Source organism: Musa acuminata, chromosome BXJ2-2 (genome assembly GCF_036884655.1).
Source record: "Musa acuminata AAA Group cultivar baxijiao chromosome BXJ2-2, Cavendish_Baxijiao_AAA, whole genome shotgun sequence".
NCBI lineage: Eukaryota > Viridiplantae > Streptophyta > Magnoliopsida > Zingiberales > Musaceae > Musa > Musa acuminata.
This window is the reverse complement of record NC_088339.1, coordinates 30625172-30645394: the sequence shown is the minus strand read 5'-3', so window position 1 is coordinate 30645394 and position 20223 is coordinate 30625172. Positions and strand designations below refer to the sequence as shown.

General features: G+C 42.0%; 1 protein-coding gene and 1 long non-coding RNA gene across 3 annotated transcripts; one reads left to right on the top strand and one right to left on the bottom strand.

Annotated features, from left to right (window-relative positions):
- Positions 1 to 239: 239 nt before the first annotated feature.
- LOC103975322 (uncharacterized) lies at positions 240 to 7040 on the top strand. Its single transcript, XR_670952.3, has 4 exons — positions 240 to 381; positions 1189 to 1261; positions 1751 to 1885; positions 6590 to 7040. It is a non-coding gene; the product is annotated as an uncharacterized LOC103975322 (long non-coding RNA).
- Positions 7041 to 13566: 6526 nt separating this feature from the next.
- Positions 13567 to 16900, bottom strand: LOC135606008 (cytochrome P450 734A6-like). 2 transcript variants are annotated; one of them, XM_065096694.1, is made up of 5 exons: positions 16311 to 16897; positions 15325 to 15548; positions 14994 to 15229; positions 14501 to 14921; positions 13567 to 14391 (listed from the first exon to the last, which is right to left on the bottom strand). In XM_065096694.1, the coding sequence occupies exons 1-5, from the start codon at positions 16606 to 16608 to the stop codon at positions 13912 to 13914; spliced, it is 1659 nt and encodes a 552-aa protein (XP_064952766.1). In that variant the 5' UTR covers positions 16609 to 16897; the 3' UTR covers positions 13567 to 13911. The 2 variants fall into 2 exon arrangements, with proteins under 2 accessions (XP_064952766.1, XP_064952765.1); XM_065096693.1 differs by having other exon boundaries at positions 14501 to 15229; positions 16311 to 16900.
- Positions 16901 to 20223: the final 3323 nt, after the last annotated feature.

The following is a 20223-nucleotide window of genomic DNA, read 5'->3' as shown; positions in this document are numbered from 1 at the left end:
ACCGAACACCGCACTTCAAAGGTAATTATTTGTCCTTACTTGCAATTAAGCTTGGAAAATGATCATTCGCCGTCCGTTGTACCCCTTCTGATGATCCGGACCGTAGATCCGAGTGTTCACAACTCGCAAAGGCCTCACGCTCACGGACTTGTGAGGCACGCAGAAAACCGGATTGGATACGTCCTATCGGTTCCATTTTATATTTCTCCCACCGTATGGGGTATAAATTCCATTAATTTTCTCCTTTGGGCTGTTTCGGAGGCAGGAAAAGGCCGCCAATAATTAAAGATAATTAAACCAAAAAAGAGTAATTTTGAAGAACAAGCGGTGTCGATCGATCGGCTCTCTCATCTGTCCTCGTCGTCGTTGTTTCCGTCGAAGGTTGGTAATGTATCGGTCATCCGTAACTCGTCGATTTGTCGTTTGTAATCGGTGAATCAATTGCTTTTATCCTTCTTTTTCCTTTCCAAATCCTGCATTCGCCAGACCCTATCGAACATTATCACTTCTCTTGGTGATTTCTTTTTCGGTTTTACATATTTTGTTCCCTTTTCGCTCGAATTTTATGTTGTTGAGAAGAAACTTTTTTGCTTTGATTTTTCAGAGTTGAATCCCTATCGATCCACTTTGATAGCATTACATGCTTCTGGTCCAATCAGTTGGGAACAGGAAGCATTGATGACAAACCTCCATCTAGCGTTGAACATATCAAATGATGAACACTTAGTGGAGCTAAGGAACTTAATACATTCTGAAATAATCACAGAAACCTCAGTTTCTAGAAGACATGCTTAGGTCTTGCAAAGTTGCCAACAGGCCTCAGGATTGTTGTAATAATCTGTTGTGGTCTTGCAAAATTACCATAACCTCAGGATGCTTAGGTTCATATGTAAGATGGCAGTTGAAGCTGTAGCTGTGTATTTAATATTCGAAATTACATTTCTAAATGTCAGGGTAGTCACTTTCTGTGACAAAATCTTTTTGTATTATAAACATTTAGCTATATGATGTATTCTCTGTGGGAAGTTCTTTACATTTCTGAACTTGATGTTAATTATTTGACTTTCTTTTTGCCCTGAAATAACAACTTTATTCAACATATCTGTGTATATATACATGTTGGAACAGATATATGAATATGTTTTGGTGGAGATTGCCCTGTTAATAGAGAACTGTTTTGTACATCAGATATCAATTGTTACGGGTGTCATCCAGCATCAAGTTGGTGTTTGCATGCCTTCCACCCATAGGTGTTGTTAAGGTGGGCAATCACTTGTTGCTCTCATAACCAAATTTATACCGAACTTAACTTCTTACTTGTATCTTGTGATTTTTGTTGAAACCAAAATGCCATTACAGTATGTTTGACAAGTTTAATTTGTGAAAGGATGATTCTGATACTCTAATAATTAGTTTTATGCTTGGGGACTTCTATCTGTAGATCCTTGGTGAACATATACGTATACTTGCTTCAATTTTGGTTCTCCTGAATTCATATGATGGAAGTGTTTTTGCATGAACAATATTAATTTATTTGTTGTTGTCATGTATGATATAGTGGATAATCAATTTTGACCTTCACCACAGTGATGTGAATATCCTCGTAATTGATGACGATCATCTATACATAGTTTTGTATTGATTCCTGATCTCATGAGCATGAACACTATTGATGCAACAGATCCATTAGATTGACTTCAATGAATTGTTCCATTTGGGACATATTTGATGCTTAATATGTCTCTTCCAGGGCCAAAGTTGGAGGCTTCTAAACACTGCTTCCACAGGTCTGTGATGATGGAGTTGTCATGCCTTTTTCACTTCAAACAGTGTGACAATACTTCCATCTTATTCTTATGGCTACAACAGTATATTTGATCATTTGGTACTTCTATTTCTTTTACCTTCTATTTCAGGCTTACTTTCTGCATGTGATACATGCATGATGGAAGAAACTTCACCAAAAGTATTCTAAGAAAGCTTTTTCTTTCAGTTGTTTTTTTGCTATTTAATATTTGATCTCTAATGTATTTGTCGATATACATGCAGTACAATTGTTGTTAGGACTCAGTACTTATGCATCATAACCATGTGTTTATAATTGTGATATATTTACTGATGCTGCATCACAAACAAATCTAGCTTTGAAACATCTCTTTCTGTGTACAGCATGCTGGAGGTTTTGTGCATTTAACCTAACAACCTTTTCTCATGCTGAACTTATTTGCATGGAAATTTCAAATTTTGATATGAGTTAACAATTCTGTTTAACATACCCATGCGTCACTTTCAGCTGTTTGTTTCCAGAGTGGTGAGATCTTAGGCAGAATGATCAATATAATAATTAAAAATCACCTAGCTGTCATTTCTCCATATTTAGATTATCAATTAAGAGATGAACATCCCTTGGCATGAGTTCTATTGAAATGCACATTGGCTAACTTTTAGTTCCAGTTGTTGTCCTTGTGCGTCACCTAGCAATGTTTGTTTTAACTTAAAATTTAAATAGTTTCACACTGAAAGTTGATGATGAATTGGATTGGCTTATATAATACTAGATGTGCCTAGTGTTAATAATTTGGTTTTTAGTGTTTTGTGACCCTATCTAAATTACAGGGTTAGTAGGTTGATTGAGTCAAATTGTGATTATTGTTAATATAGCAAAGTTAGGACCACTGCTGCGAGGTCTTAATGATGTACTGGTTAAAAATGTATAGCTCGATACCTGTACATATCAATTATTTTTAATTTTTAATTATTTTATTGGGTGGTATCAGTCAGTATCGGTCTGGTAGGTTGCGGAAACAGGGTTTGGAGGGATCTTAAATCCTTGCACTAGACAGATTCCCTATTCCAATATAAATCTCCTATAAACTGGTGGTGCAAGGTGCATCTTGTGGCGTGAAACTGCTATTAGGGTTCTATGCATTCCACATATCACCTATTAGGAAATGATTTTAGGCTTTGTGTTCTCTATTTGGCCTGTCGAGGACATCAAGGATTTGATTGGAGGAGACTGTGACAATAGTGATGCAACATTGAAAGATGATAATGAATTGGATTAACTTGTCAAACTAGATGGGTCTGCTACTAAGTACTTTGGATAAGACAATTTGGAGTTATGGGCCAAACTTGTTTTATCTAATTTATCAAACCAGTATATGTATCAGGTTGTTTTCCGACAATATTCTTTAATGGATAATTGACCTTGAACTAGACTAGTTATGTGCAAAGGTTTAGTTGCATTATTGCTTTTCAAAGTTCAAATGATTAACAATAATGAGCAAGGATAGTGTAAGAAGTTGTTTGGATCCTACGATGTAAGTAGGTTATTTTCTTCTATATTTTATACTTATCTTTCAGTATAATACTAGTGCCGGAATTATCTATCCTATGTATTCTTCTTTACTCATATATATAGTACATGTATGAATTTTTTCTAATGTTAGGCCTAGCATTTATCTTTGCGATGTAAGCAGGTTATGGATAATTGTCCTGTTTTTCTCGATGAACCTTCTAAATATGTATGTTTTTTAGTTTGTTGCCTCAGTGTATCCTGTTCTCTTCACCCTTCATTGGTCTTCTAGAGTTAATTACTTAAATATTTCTCGAGCAACTCTTTTTTCTGTTTACTCATGCTCCTTCCCTCTGTTGTCCTCTTTCTATAATTACAAACCTTTGTCCATGTCACATTTTCAGAATCCTCTCCTTTTACATTGACTGGAGAGGAACCTAATAAATTTTATGACTCGAGCATTGCGGAATGAGGTTGTCAGTCTATCTAGCATGAGGTAGGTTATTAGGTAGGTACATGGGGTAAATTAAAAGATAAAAAATTCAACTAATATAATCATAATACATATACATTACTTATCAAGAATTCTTATGTTAATCACATGTCTATCAAAAGCAACACAATGTTAAAAAATAAACTTATCACAAGTTCTAGAGATGTACATATCAATTGACTTGAGCAGCTACATCGCATATGCATTTGGAAAATCTAAATGGCTTTGCATAATCCACTATGCATATCTGGTTTTATGTTTGGCTGTCAAGTGCGAAGATAGGTTTTTTTGGTAGTAAATTGAACCCAAAATAACGGGCCAGGTAAGCTTGTATAAAGTGCCAGAGCTTGTAATTTTCAGACAATCTATGATGACAACCATGGATATAACTTGAAAGCCTACGCAAAGTTGGGGTTCTAGGTGATAATCCAGACAGCAAAGTTAAAATAAATGCTCATATGATCTTTAAATCAGCTATTGTTGGCATGTTCTCATATTCAACATTATCTTTACAAGATTAGCATTTTATCATGCTTAAATTCATAGAATTTAATTTGTAGTCAATAACAAACACAAAGATAATATATATTAATCCATTCTAATCCCAAGTGTATATTGATATTATACTTCATTAGAAGGTATACTAGTGATATTGAATGACATTATTGAATATACATAAGAATTCCATGAAAAAAGGCACAACACTGTAGAAGATAACTAACTAAATTGTTATTAAGGGTAATACTAAGTTATCGAAAATCAAAATTCTTTAACTAAATATATGCATTTTAGTAGTATCTATGGAATAGAAAGGTCATATATACATACATACATACATACATACATACTCACACACACACACATATATATATGTATATATGTATGTATATATATATATATATACACACATATATATACACACATACACACACACACATATGTGTGTGTGTGTGTATATATATATATATATATATATATATATATATATATATATACATACACACGTATATACATACACACATATATATATACATATACATACATACATACACACACACACACATTTATATATATATATATATATATAAACAGGATGATCAGTCATATTGTTCATATGGCTATAGTTGTAATTTGATGTGTAATATAATTAAATATAAGTTGTTTCTGGTCATATTTTGGGTAATTAACTTGGCTTGTCCATGCTTATTGTTAAATCTTTCTCACTGCTTTGAGACCCAAAAAAACAGTTACATTAGGTAGCTCACAACCATTATAAAACTTTGTCATATCTTATGAGCATGTATTAATATCAATTTAATACAGGTTTAGGTCTAACTAGTAATATTTCCTAAATAAAGCTTAATTGTAGGAGAGATCCAGGTGATCAATCCTAAATAATCAGGGAATTTTGTTGTTGCTAGATGGATTTTAGGAAATTTAAAATATATATGTGTTTTAAACAAAATTTATATATCTATGCTACAAAACTATTGCCACATTTACATAGTGGCTATGATGCAAAACATGTGAAGGCTAACTGTAATACAAGCATAGTTTGAGTTATATTTTGCAAGTCAATATTTGAATTAGTATCTGTTAGTGACAATACCATTGGAAATGGAAAATCGGGATCAGCGAGACTTGACTTAGTCGAGAAAATATTTCAAGAATGAAAAATGTAAAACTATATTAAAAAAACAAAACACTATTCACAATGATATAAAAAAGCAAAACTCTAAAAACATAAAAATAATATTTGAGAAAACAAAAAATATTTTATCCTAAAAACTTCTCTACTAAATTTAACACAGTATAGGTTGAGACCCACTCAGCTTGCTGGATTAATGAGACAACTGATCAGAACAAGGAAGTTGGAGGATGTGATAGATAGCAGATGATGTGCCATTCCCTTTAATTTGGCTGATTCTTCCTAGTATCACATCTTTTGGTGTTTTCAGAATCTAACTCTTCCATGGAATTACATGGGCTTTGCAAGCTCTGATGCTTTGTGAAAGAACTGCTTATGCCATATCTGTTTGGGGCCCTTGGCTATTGCTTGCTATAAACGGGGATAGATAATAAGGTGCACCACATCAAGGCAGTTTATTGAATATATAGTCTATATGCATTGTACATATTTAGAAACTGATCTATATAATTTCACGAAGTTTGATGCTGCACAGTTCATCTAGCTAGCAATCCGATATTGGAAACCACATATGTAATCTTAGTTGCTTTCTTGCATTTGGTGACATCAGTAGAAGATGCCAAATTCAAATGCATTTGGCGCTTAATTATCTAATACGTGATTGTACAAATTAGCTGCTTCTGTAATGATGAGTGGACTAAGTAGTGTTTACAGTAAATGAAATGGTCATGTTTCTTAAACTACTTTGCAAAACACTATAACTCCATTATGGAAAAATAAAATTTATTCATTTATGTCTGTGTATCCAGGATCCAAGCACAATTAGTGTTTTTTTCATTTTTATATATAATGAATCATTATAAATTTGCATAAATCTGCTGTTACAAATTTGATTGTACTTTTTATGGGCAACTGATATTTTCTGGTTTGGGAAACATGATGTAGTTGCAGTGGCTATAGCTCTAAGTTATCAAAATTTGTTAACATGACATAATTCCCTTGAATTTTGTGATAGATGACATTTACGGAATCTGGCAATTATTATTTTCAGCGGTTGATATGCGGTCAAAGTGCTATATTATTTTTAGTTCTGGAAAATAATTGTGTTAGCCTATCTCTAATAACTGATATTCGCAATTATTTTCTTGACTAGGTATCATAGTCTTTGATGTTTCAGTTGGGAAAAAAGCCATCAAGCAGGTTATCTACAAACTCGAGCTTGGTTGTAACTGTTGGAATCATGGGGTACCTGAACTCTATCCAACTGTTGGAATCATCATATTCTATATGTGTCTGAAAAGGACCAGCAATCTTTTGGGACCAAGTTCATCAAAGATACCTTTGCTGCTGCGTTGATCAACTTTTGAAGACATGGATTGTAAACGTGTAGGTTAGGAACCAGGTTTATGAATATCTTTGTAAATCTTGTATCATAGGATGTGCTGAAATGCAGATGATTCATCTGTATAAGGGAAGGTGGTCATCTTATTTTAACGTGAGTGGTATAACCAGTTCCAATGTTACAGACACTGATGTAAACATAATTTGCAAACGGGATATGGTTATACAATTAAACCTTGATAACAGTGAAGAGTTCATCTGCAGGTGCTTATGATTACAGTTGAGTGTTGCAGATAATGATATTTTTACCTAATTTCCTCTGCTTTGGGGTGTGAAAATCCTTTTTTGTATTGAGGCCTGCAATTGTCATTATAAATGATATATAGTACTCAGTAATGCTGTTTATCCTGATATAATTGTGCTGGTGTTGAATTCTGTTAATATCTGGTCTGCAGATCCAATATGGTTATTCTGTTAACATCTTGTCACTTTTAATAGTCAAGATCTTCTGCAGGTTCTCAGAGAACGCTGAGACTTTGTTTTGATGCATGAATCATGAAGCAATTTCACATAAATTTTGGTATAGTACCTTCTTGTTTTTTATGTTGGATTGACTTTGTGCATGATTATAAAGCTGCAGTTTCTTTTAGCATAATGAACTAAGCTAAAATTTGATTGGCTAATTTTGCAGATATGAGGGGAGAGCACAAGGTCAACTGGTGTTGTCATCCTGAAAGAGTTGTAATAGGGAGATTGAGAAAATTTCACTGTTTGCTGGAGCAAGTAGGTTTAGGTGATGATGCAGCAATTAATAGTCTCTTCTACTTGCTAATTTGAGACAACCATGATTTTTGTTCAAGTTGACTTGATCTAATTGTAAAAGGCTAGGTGTGAACAAGATAGTATTGATGTCCTATAGATAAATCTGTAGAGTTTAGATAGATGTGCACCTTTCCATCTCTTTTTACTACTTGAATTCTGTGGTTAGCTTGAGTCCATGGTGTACTTTTCATGCCTTCATGGATATAAGATTTATCTTACTGATGTATGAGGCATTGCTTGGAAAGTAACTCAAAATCTGGGTAAGTTTTCATATTAGACTAGTTGCTAGGGGTAGACAAAATCATCATAAGCAATTACTGTAAAATTTTTAACCATGTCAAGTTCCTGAAGTTTTTCTCCTGCAGCTTTCAGTGTCCTGATGTGAGGCATCTCAGGATGATGCAGGACATATTTGTCAGAGACCCCAAAAGAAGCCTCAGAGATGGCATCACTGAGTTCGAATACCAGTACTGTCACCAAGTGAGGTTGCTGTTTTCTGATGTCCAGTTTGAGTTATTATGTAGGCTGTAATGGTGGACCAAAAAGCAGTGGTCCGAACTAATAGCCTTTTGGCATTTGTTTCAGTGGCCATATAGTTTCTTTCTCTGCCTGGCTGTTGCCGTTCTGAAGTCATTGTGCAGGAAGGAAAACCCCACATGATTCCAGGCTAATGTGGATATGCTCATGGTGTATGTTCCCAACCTCCCTCTCTCTTTTCTTGTGTGCATTATTGCCTGTTGATGATGTTAGCTGTTTGGCTCATCTATTCATTGAAGGAAAGCAACAGCATTGCATTAATTATTTGAAGTAGGACATGCAACTGTTCATGTTGGATTGGTGGAGATTCACTGAGAGATGAAGAAGAGTGTGGATGTGTCTCATGTGACCTGATGTATCACAAGTTAAGAAGGTAAGTTTCATTTCTCAGTTAATTATGCTCTAATTACCCGACCAAACAGTGCTTGTGATGTTGATATCTCCATATGTTCATGTTGGGTTGTCTCTTTATGTTGGCTGATAAGAGAGTCTAGAAGTTGACTCTTTGTAGTTTGCAATATTGCTTTAAGGTTATATAGTTGTCTGAGTTGACTTGATACTGCTCATGAATCTTTGCATTAAATGAAACAATATTTGTTAGAATTTTTCAAGATAATTGAATCCTGTCACATTTACTTCAGATTTTTTTTGGTGAAAGTTGATTTGTGTTAACATGTTGTTGGAGCAGGAAATTATATCTAGTTATCATCTCCATTTAATTTAAATTCCCTGTTGTTAAACTTGGTCAATCTATCACATTTACTAATTTGACTTTACAGATGATTTGGAAGTGGTGATAATTATTATGACAAAGTTAGAAGCTTTTTGTTGTTCATAGAACATCTGAGCAATCCCTTGATCTTACAATAGGAAATGAGAAGGGCAAATGCATTTCTTATTTTATAGGAGGTAACAAAAAGCATATTTTTTTACCCTAAAGGATTTTGAAATTTCTCTAGGATGAAAATAATTAAGCCACTAAAGACTTTGTATTAGTTAAGCAATTAGTCAACCATAAACTGTCAAACCATAAATTAGGTGCTACAAAAAAAGTCAACCCACAAATTTAAGCAATCAAGAAGGACAAACTATAGATTAAGCCTTGAACCAAAAACTTGGGACCCAAACACCATGATAAGATTTCATGCTCCTTAGTGAGTAATTACTAACTTACGAATGTAAACCTGAATTTTTTTTTTGTAGATTAAGAAAAACTGAAACCACAAAAGATTATTAATATGATCGGTATGCATAAGCAAAATTGAATGTCTGAAGATTATCTTCTTAGGCAGAAGATAATTATGATTTGTGTGGAGATGCAAAGACGGTTGACTTTGTAAGCTCCAATAGTTATATGCCTCGGTGACTGCCTGAGGAAAAAGGTGTTGACCTCTATGAAGAGATGTATAAACCATGCAATTAAGCACTAAATGCCAAATCAAAGTCAAACTATTGGAGATGAGCTTTTAGATCTCCTATTGGAGACTTCTTCCCCAAACCCACCTTCTATCTTCTCCGATGAACGCCCAAACGATTGAGATTATTGTTTGGGCGATCAAAGTCTATAGAAATATAAGAGGAAATATAAATTAACAGAGTGGATCACTGTTACAGCTAAGCGTGATTTGAGCTGCAACAATTAGCTCACACGCAGCTGTAACCCAACCACTCTGTGGAGGAGAGAAGACAGGGAGAAGCAGCAGTGCAGGACACATAAAATAGAGTATTCCATGGAGGAGTGGGAGACTTGCCAATCATGGAGAAGGAGATGGCGATGCTCCCCTTGTCTTCCATACCCCCGACAGATTGGCGCAGATGAAGGACCGGCCTTTGGCATTTAGCTGGGGGCAGCAGTGGCCGAGGGGCACCAAACAAAGTGAGCTGTGATGAGACGAGATCTCAAACAATTTACTAGGGGGAGTGCAGGCCATTAGAATACGAGAGGCGTCTGTTCATGCCTCCCCCGGGTCTGGTTTTGTGAGCCCCCTGCGGCCTCATGTGAGATGGAATCCATGGCAGCGCAGCACCCGAGCCAGCGTCTCTCAGGCTGCGCGCCATGTGTTCGACGGAATGCCACTGCGAGAACCCCCGCCCTGTGGTTAAAGAAAAGAGCGCAGCACCTGGGCTGCAGCTGTTGCGAGGCTTCGGTCGGACGGCTGTCGGCACGCCTAACGACCAACAGCTTCCATGTTGGACATGTGTTTTGGTTTGATTCTTGTCGCGGGGGAGGGTCTTGTAGCCTTCTTGTTCTCAGAGCCCCTTGGGGGGCGCCGCTGCAGCCGGAGATGGAAGGGGAGATCGCAGTTTGATCTAACGGCGTGTTGTGGAGGCTGCTACTGGATTCGATCATTCATGTGCCAGCAGAAACTGACAACATTTGTGCAAACAGTTTGCGGGCATGAATGATTGATCGCAGGAATGTGTTAAATGTGTGGAATTCTTGATCGATCTTAGCTCATGTTTCATGAGTTCATAATCGCCTGATGCATTGAACACTGCAGGCAGAATAGGAGGGGTTTTCTTTCTGGACATGAAAGTATTACTTTCTGAGAGGTTGTCATTCCTCATCAGTCGAAATTAATTGGTGTACCCCAAAATAGCCTTCAACTAAATCGATTTCTGAAAATTGGATACTTAATTGAGATGAATGTATGCGATTTGTAAGAAAGATAGAAAAATAAATTATTTATAGCAATTAGGATAACTTTAATAAAATTAAATAAGAAAAAAATTATCTAAAAGATAGAGTGTGATCTAAAAATTTTAAATAAATATTTAAATATTCCTATATATATATATATATATATATATATATATATATATATATATATATATATATATATTCCCTTCCTATGAGATTTCCCTTTGTCAAATCTCGCATGTTTGCTCGACTGGCTTCCTGAAGGCTGAAAGAAGAGCAGCAATTGTGGTTTCAGAGCCTCTAAAAGTCACATAAACTCATATCGATGATGTCCAACACCACTTGTTATTATAAGGCTGATGATGCACTGTAGTCCAGGATGTAGATTCTAATTAATGCCATTCCACATCAATCTTTCTATAGTTATCTGATGCTGCAAGTCTGCTGTAGTAACCTGGTTTTGCCTCTTCTTTGACATCACATTACCACCTTGTATTAAATAGTTTGCCGTATCATTAGCTGCATTATTAAGGTGAAGAAGGATTAAGTTATCATGGTTTTCGCATGATTGCATGAGGTGCCAAAAAAATGTAAGTTGACCACCTTCTTGCATGTAAAAAGATTCCAAAATGCTACTGGATTCTCTGGGCTCTCCTTCTTTCCTTACTATTCCTGCACAAGGGAGGGGGAGGGAGGGGGGATTAGTTTTAGAGGAAGATACAAACAGATTGTGCTGATGCTAAGAAGAAGTAGTTTTGGTCCAGCTAAACATGGACTACTGAGGCAATTTTATATGGATTACTTGGGTTATATCATTTCTTTCACATGCACAGAGATCCTGTGTGCTTAACATTGGAATATGTCTTTCGTGTGTTCTTTCGAGATAAGCTCAAATGGGTACAGTTGCATTTAAGTAATAGTGTGATAGGGATTTGCCGCAAGCAGGAGAATCAAGTTGGGTCATAAACTAAAGGCCTCTTTGAAGAAAGAGAAAGGACATGGTACCCTCTTGAAGGACTCCAAACTCATCTCCTGCTTCCTACTTGCCCTTCATGGCCATCAGGTTACTTTGAATCCTCAGTGCCCTGCATTGGGAATGAAAGCTTCCGGTTATTCGCATCAACACAGACACATGCATGGATGCATGCATACACAAAAGTAGTGCTGCTGCTATGATGAGGAAGCCTTGGGGGGTGCTGCTATTAGTTTACTGCATGACAGGCATTATCCACCCCTTGTTCCATAAAGCATGGAGAGGAATGGCTTCTTCTTCTTCCCAAGGGTTTACAAGCACATCAGGATGAGATTTCCCATGATTTCTCACTCCTTTTTAGATCAGCATCCAAGGATAAAGGTGAGGCAATGGTGGAAGTAAAGCTCATGCTGCATGTTGGTGTGGATGGATGAATGAATCCCCTGGCAGAGGGCTACAGAGATGGTTTAGGAGGAGACTGAGAAGATAAAACTAGTGTGTCTGTGCCTGGGGTTAGATTGTGTGGTATTTAAATCTGAAAGGTAATTATGGCATGTAGAAGGATCACATGCACATTGGGATGCTTCCCATATTTTATAGGAAGGGAGGAGGAGAAGCGAAGAGGAGGATTGAGGTATGACTCCTCTTCCACATGCTGTCATGGGGACCAGAGACACATGAGAAACACATATCTTGGGGTTCAATACTTGCGAAAGGCTGCTTACCATCATATGAATCTACCTTTCACTGCTCAATAAGGTTTGAGTGCCCAAACATCCATAAAGAAGAGAGAGAGAGAGAGAGAGGTGTGCAGCAACACATGCAGTGGTATGTTGTGCCACTGGCATTGTCAAGTGTGGTGGCAGGAAAGCAGAGAGAGAGAGAGAGAGAGAGAGAGAATGGTGAGCCACTCCACCAGTCATGAATGAAGTACTACTGTATTGCTTTTTATCACAATGAAGGTGTCCCCCTCTCTGCTGCATGTCAATGTGGCATCACCTCTCATGCTTGTCTGCAAACCTAATCAAGATTAGCAAGGGGGTGATCGCTGGAGCACGACAGACGGTGGCATTTGATGCAAGGTTTCGAAAACCGAGTGCATGGCGTCTGGCATTTTGACGAACATGTGGTAGGCGGACGATGAGTTTTGAGTAAATGGGGGGGTGGCAAGAGGGCATCTGAGCAGGGAAGCCGGTGCTTTGGAGTCGGGACGTGGACAATTCATGCAACTGGTTAAGCAATCAATGCTGCAATCCAACAGTGATTCAACGACTCTGTCCGCAACGACCGGGAAAGTGCCGAAAGCACCTCACCACCCTGTCCGCGAGCCCCGACCTGCTCCTGCTACTGCTACTGCTCCTGCTCCTGCTCCGTCGGGTCCACCGCGCCAGAGATTATGTGCGCTGCAACAGTGCCGGCACTCTGTCTGCGTTTTTGTCTGTACCACGGAGTGACAGCTAGCCAACAGGACACCCTGTTCTGCTCCAACACTCCCACACTCTGTTCTCTGATCACACACACACACACAGACACAGCAAGCAGACAAGCTTCCGACTCCGCCCTCACTCCCTCCCTCCCCCCCCCCCCTCTCTCGGCATCTCAATCCCCCGTTGATTCATTGTCGCGGCCGGAACGCGCCAATCATCTTCTTTCTCTGCGCACCCTTTTGGTGGTGCTTCCACTGTTGTCGTAGCTGCACTCCACCACCACACTTCCCTTTATCTGGGTCATCCACAACAGTCGATTCTTCTGCAGTGACAAAGCTTGATGAAGAAACACTATTCCTTAGAGCAGAGTGCAAGAGAGCGAGAAGACAAGGATAAACAAATCGTGTATTGCAAAAGCTGGAAGGAGGGGTATAATACAGTAGTAGTACAAGCACCAAAGCAATGGTGGAGATGTAGACCAAAAAAAAAAGAAGAGGAGAAAAAGGAGAGAGGAAGACTGGTTTCGCTTCATTGACACCTAAAGAGGTGCAGTGTTAAGGGTATCCCGAGCTTTTACATTGCAGAGGACGGCCAAGTTAGTAGTGGTGGTGGTCACTGGTCACATAGTCGAGGCACAAGCTTACAGGGTGGTTTGGTCAACGTGTATGATGATACCAAGAGGGTCAAAGTCATGACAGTAATAGAAGAAGATGATGGAGGGAGGAAGCAGTCTGTCACGAGAGGCTTTGGGTGTGAGTCGTGGCCGTCGTTGAGGGATCGGACGGCAGAGGTAGGGGGCGGAAAAGGATGGGGGCGCCGTACTGGGGGTAGAGGAGCATGAGGACGGTTGGGGCGTGGACGTAGGAAGGGGAGAGGCGGAAGGCGAAGCGCTGGAGGAGGACGGCGACGGTGAGCTTGGCCTCGAGGAGGGCCAGGTTCTGGCCGATGCACATCCGAGGGCCCAGGCCGAAGGGGATGAATGCGGTGGGGTGGCGGGCGGCGCGGCTGGCGCCGTCGGCGAACCGGGCCGGATTGAACTGGGTCACGTCCGGGCCCCACAGCCGTGCGTCGTGATGGACGGCCATGATGGGGATCAGCAGCTCCGTCCCCCGGGGGATGTGGTACCCGCCCAGCTCCACCTCCGCCTTCGCCCGTCGGATCGTCGCCACCGCCGGCGGGTACAGCCGCAGCGTCTCGTTCAGTATCATCCCCAGCTGCCCAAAATAAGCCGAAGAAACGAAGACGACACGTAAATTTAGTAATTGACCGAATTACCCCTACTGACGGGGTAGAGAGAGAGGGAGAGACAGATGGGGGCGGTACCGTCTTGAGCTTGGCGAGGTGATCGCGGGTAGGGAGATCACGTGCACCGCACACGCGGAGGACCTCCGCCCGCGCGCGCTCCTGCCACTCCGGGTGCATGGCCAGGAGCACCGTCGTCCACGTCAACAGGTTGGAGGTGGTCTGCTTTCCCGCGAAGAAGAAGGTCTTGCACTCCTCCACGATGTCCCGGACGGTGATCGTCGACGGCGGTGACGAAACAGGCTTCGGCGACGCCGCCTGCACCGCGCCCTGCTTCGACGCGCTCGCGTCGATCATCAGGCCCAGCAGGTCCTTCACGCTGCCGTCGGGCTTCCCCTCCTCCCCCAGCCGCTCCTTCCGCCGGCCGATGAGCCTGATCAGGCTCCTCTTGATCTCCTTCTCCAACTTCCACGAGTTCGTGTTCTTCTTCGTCGGCAGGAACCTATGAGATCCAACGTTAGTCAAACGTCCACGGAGGGCAGTAGCAGAGCATGACACGAGCAGAGACTGATACCTGTAGCCGGGGATGAACACCTTGCGGAAGGCCTCGGCCGCGAAGACCATCTGCTGGGCCTGCAGCTGGAAGACGGCCTTGCCGTCGTCGTAGCTCCGGCCGAATGCTGTCCGGGTGATGGCGTCCTCGGTCACCGTCTGGAACCACTCCGACACGTCGATCTCCACCTCGTCGCCGGAGGTCGGCAGCTTCTCCACCATATCCAGAACCGTCTTCCCGATGAAAGGTATCAGGAGCTGATCCAGGGCCACGGTGAGATTAGTTGCCAGTCTACCGCTGCTGGAGAAAGGGTCGCACTAGCAATCGAACAGGTAAGGAATGAGGTGCTTACCTTGAGGTTCCCCATGTGGAAGGTGGGGGTGAGGACCTTCCTGTGATGAGCCCATTTCTCGCCTCGGAGGCTCACCAGCCCCTCGCCTTCGAGCTGCCGGACCAGCGGGTGGGACTCGTAGCGCTCGAAGACGTCGGACCGCGACAAGAAGATCTCCCTGATGAGGTCGGGGTCTGCGACAGTGAGGCGCGGGGTAGGGCCGAACCACAGCAGGAATGTGGAGCCTGCAAAAGGAGTCTGATTCAGCAACAAGAAAAGGATTGATTGAACCAAGAAGGACAGTCAATTGAGGTAGATAAATACATGAGAGGGGAGGAAAAGAGAAGGTGAAAGATTATGTTATGGGGGCAGCAGAGCAGAGCAGAGCAGCCAAGCAAGATTTCAGAAGTGGGACAGAGAAAAAGAGCGAGAACAACAACTACAGAACTTGAGAGCTGAAAGGGCATCATTGAGTCTCTCTAAGTGGATAAAGGCAAAAACCTCAAGCTGGTACAGCAGTAAAGCTCGTATGGTCAGTTAATAGCTAAATTATGCATCACAAAAAAGGAAGAGGAAGAAAACTAGATCCCATAATTCAATATTCAAGCTCAGAAAGCTCCAAAACCATATGATTCAATATGGGATGGAACAAAGAAACTAGCAAGCCTTGAATTGCCCCACCACCACAAGAGCAAAAGATCCTGACAGCAATCGAGAGGGAGGAGGAGAGGACACATTAAACATGGATGATGAGAACAGGAAATTGCTCACCGTCCTCGAGCACAGAAATAAGGAGGCTCGCCGGAGCCCAAAATTAACAAGCACAATCGTCCCGTAGGGCTCAATGCATGGAAGGGAAATATAGACTAGAGAAGAAGCGTGGAAAGCAAACCCAAGAAGCAAACGAACAATGATCACCACCAACCACAAGCGCCACCAAAGTAGAGTAAGAACAGAGACCCCTGAAGCAGGAGGAGGAGGAGGAGCGGGAAGGATGGAGCAAGTACCGTAGATCTTCTTCCAATGGTGATAGAAGGAGAGGACTCTTGGGAGGATGTTGTGAGAGGTCTGAGGCATCATTGGCTTGGAGGAAGCGTCCAGCATCAGGCCGACCATCTCCTTGACGCAGCCGACGAAGAAGCGGTAGGGGGGGCCTCTTATGCCCTGCCTTGCGAAGTGCTCCTCCAGCCTCTTCGGCCGCCACCACAGGAAGTCCAACACCTTGAGCGCCACGAACATGCAAGCCCCTATGATGCCCAGGGACAAGCACCACCTCCATGACCACCCCACCACCGTATAGCTCATGCTCTCTTATCTTCCCTGTTCCTCCTCCTCCTCCTCCCACCTCGGTTTCCTAGAAGCGCTCCAGTGGCTGGCAGCAGCAGCAGCAGCAGCAGCAGCAGTGCTAGCTGACACGACAACAACAACGACAACAACAGAAACAGAAGCCGCGCCTCTCAACTGCGGTCTGGTCCTCTTTTATAGCAACACAGATGGGTGGGTTGAGTACAAAAAGAGTTGAGGATGAGGAGAGGAATAGGTTTTGATTTGGAGAGAGAGAGAGAGAGAGAGAGGGGGGGAGGGGTAAGGAGGGATAGGTGTGTGGGGTTATATAGGCGTAGCAGGGCCGGCGCCGTTGGGGCCGCCGTCGGGGTTATAAGGGTCAACGAGGGAGCAAATTGAGTTGGTCTAATTACTAAAGTGACCTTTGAGAAATGGCTACAGACCTATGTGTTGTCTCGGTGTGCTCCCTTTGTTGGTTTCCCATATTAATCAGCAGCTACAAGAGCAGCAGCATGGGGTACGTGAAGATATAATATACATGCATATAATTGCATATATATATTCACATTATTTTGGAATGATGATTCGATGAAAGATTGAGATTCAAAGATCATTTTTTCGACAACTTTTTCTTTGAAGAATTTGCATCAGGGAGGAGGAGGAGACTAGCAGAAGGGACAAAGCATTTAAAAGGGGAAATAAGTAGTAGTGTAACAGATGAAGAAGAAGAAGAAGAAGAAGACTGCCGCTTGTGATGATTGCCTTCAGAACGCGCAGGTCCATTATGAGAAGCGTCGCTCTCTGGCAAGAATGGTGGCATTTATTTCTCCTTCTCCAGAGAAAGGCAAAAAAAGAGAAGCTTAGAGAGGCTCTGAAAATGGAGGGCAGCAGCGGCAGCGGCAGCAGCATTAAAGGGGCTTTATACAAGTTAGAAACCGGCAGAAAAGAAGGGCCAAAGTTTCAGCTCCAGCCAATGCTGGAAGCTGCATTTGCTGCTACTTTTCTCTCAAGTAGTTGTTCTCGGGAGCAGCCAGATGTGCCCAAGGGCCCCCCGCAGCTCTGCTGCCTTTCAACTCTGCGAAACTGTACTTTTCTTGATCCATGCAGAAAGAGAGAGAGAGTGAGAGAGAGAGAGAGCGCTAAGTTGGTGGTGTGTGCTCACAGGAAGAAGCTGCTTTGCCATGGGGGATTATTGCGGATCATACACATTGCGTTTGTCAAAGAGACAGAGTAAATCCCCGTGATGTGCCATAGAACTTGTTGCAACAACAGTGAAGATTTTGATCTTGGTTGGTGGAGCAGCTAAGATCTCGAGAAGAGACTGTGATTCTGCAAGTACAAATGCAGAAAGCACTATGCAATATTAATCTAAAATCCAGGCCTGGAACGCCGTGTTGGCTTTTGGAGAGTCGAGACTGCAAGTGGATAATGGACCTGCGCAAAGCTGCCATTCTATCCAGCTTTGTAGAGCTTCTCTGCAGTTGGGTGTGTGCAATAACAGGACCTGGATCCACATAAACGATGATAATTTACGCATCCAAATCTGACATGATTAGTAATGCCACTGCAGTCTCTCATGGGCGGGGGTGATAAATGGAAGCTTGCGTTGCACGGGAAGCTTCTCAGAACACTCCACGCATCACCATGACTGGTGCCCTCAGAGCTTCCCAGAAACAAGAAAGATTATTGGAATAACAGAGACGCCCGGGATCCTTGAGTTGTCATCGAGTACTAATGCAGTAGTACTGCCATCATTCTTTAATCGAGTGGAGATTAGATTTCGGAAGCAACCTTAAACTAATCTCGTGCAGCAGGTTAACTAAGCATATGGGTTTAACAGGCAAAGGAGACGGATGCGATCTGAGAGCATTACTTGGGTGTTTGGAAGAGTGTTGGCCAAGTGTGCCAAGGAGAGGGAGCAGAAGAGGGTGATGTTTTGGAAGGACGCACTTAAATTGGAGCACATGACGACGAGGCACCGATGTCCATCTCGGAGGGGCTTCCTCCGCTACGGCCGGGCCGATGTGCCGCCCACAAGGACATGCCCCCACCCCGACTTGCGTGGGGCGAGATGGGGACTGCCCACTCTGCACTCCCTGCCTTCTTTCTCCCTTCGACCTGGTGTCCTAATGGAACCAAGACAGCATGGGGCCTCTCCTGTTCCCCACTGCGTCGGGCGGGCACAACCCCAGTGCTCGGGCTCGGGGTTCGGACTCATGCGCCCACCTTGGGCTCGGCGGCCGGTGAGCAAGACAAGAAGCAGCTTCCCTTCCTTCAAGGAAGACCCAGGAGTTGTTCGTTCTCCATTTCTCTCTCTCTCTCTCTCTCTCTCAGGTCATTGATTTGCAGCAGCATCCAACCCAAAGCTGGAAGACAGAGAAAGCTAAACCCACACTCATTAGCCAATCAATCATGCACCCTTCAAGAACCTGAACCTTTTTGGAACCTTCTTGAATCACCTAACCATGGCCAATTTCTAGCAAAACTTGAATCATTCAACTCTGTCTTGATTACTTTTTCTTGTGAGCAACACCTTGTGGTGGTCGGCGGCCATCAAGCATGAAATCTTTTTGGTGTGGAAGAGCAAAGCGACTATATACAGAGTTCAAACTCATGAAAAGGTATTCAAGCTGAATCTTTGAGAGTGCAAAAGCCGCTCACGCAAGAAACTTTCGAGTCTAAAGTCCTCCAAAGCATGCTTCCTGCAGTAGAGTTTGATGAGCCGCAAGTCATTAATCAGATTGTAAATGGAGCTTCTTTCAGCAGATTTTTCTTTGTCCCCAGTTATTTTAAGTCCAACCAACACCTTTTCTCTGTGTAAGACAATGATCAGGTCTAATGTCCTAATCTGGGGACCTACTGCCATAAATGAGAGACAGATTCTTTTATCATATCAGGCTGAAGTATGAGCCATCTATATCTTTGTCAAGCAAGCAAGCAAGCTTACTCAACAACAAGAAACTGAGAATATAATACAGAAAAAGTACTCCAACCCCTGAGCACAAGCATGATGTTGATCAAACAGGGTTGGCATCATCTGTTTCCTATTCCAACAAGCTAAGACAGCCAACTCAAAAAAATATATAGCCATATGGATCACTCCCCAGTACTGGTTTTAGGGCCTCTGATAAGGAGGAGAATTCTCCTTTTTTTTTTTTTGTGCTTGTTTTATTGAGCTAAAACAAGTAATCTGCTGTGGAGAGGTCACACAAGCTTGTAAGAGACACATCCAGAGTAGGTATTATCTGTAGACCAGCACTCATCTCACATCCATGATGATCCAGCAACCCTGTGATGGCAAATCATTGATGAACATGTCTCTGTCCATCACCACAGTGCATTAAGGAGAGAGAGAGAGAGAGAGAGAGAGAGAGAGAGTTGGGTATCATATACATCAATGTGCAAAATGTTTTGTCATAGATAATGCAGGACAGTATTTGGCACACCCACCTACTATTAGGTGGTCCATAAATATTTTTGGTCGATATACATCCAATACAGAGTAGGGCAGCCCCCCCCATCTAACATTCTTCAACTTGATGTACTATAATTTGAAGTCACCAGAGCACTATTAACTGCCCAATTATTCTATGTAGCAATGGCTGCCTCATTTGACCACTTAAGAACTCTTGGGGA

Coding starts and splice junctions, on each gene's coding strand:
- LOC135606008 (XM_065096693.1), bottom strand. CDS start 16,608: ATGAGCTATACGGTGGTGGGGTGGTCATGGAGGTGGTGCTTGTCCCTG. Junction 15,549..16,310: donor CCATTGGAAGAAGATCTACG/GTACTTGCTCCA, acceptor CTCCTTTTGCAG/GCTCCACATTCCTGCTGTGG. Junction 15,230..15,324: donor TCCACATGGGGAACCTCAAG/GTAAGCACCTCA, acceptor GCCCTGGATCAG/CTCCTGATACCTTTCATCGG.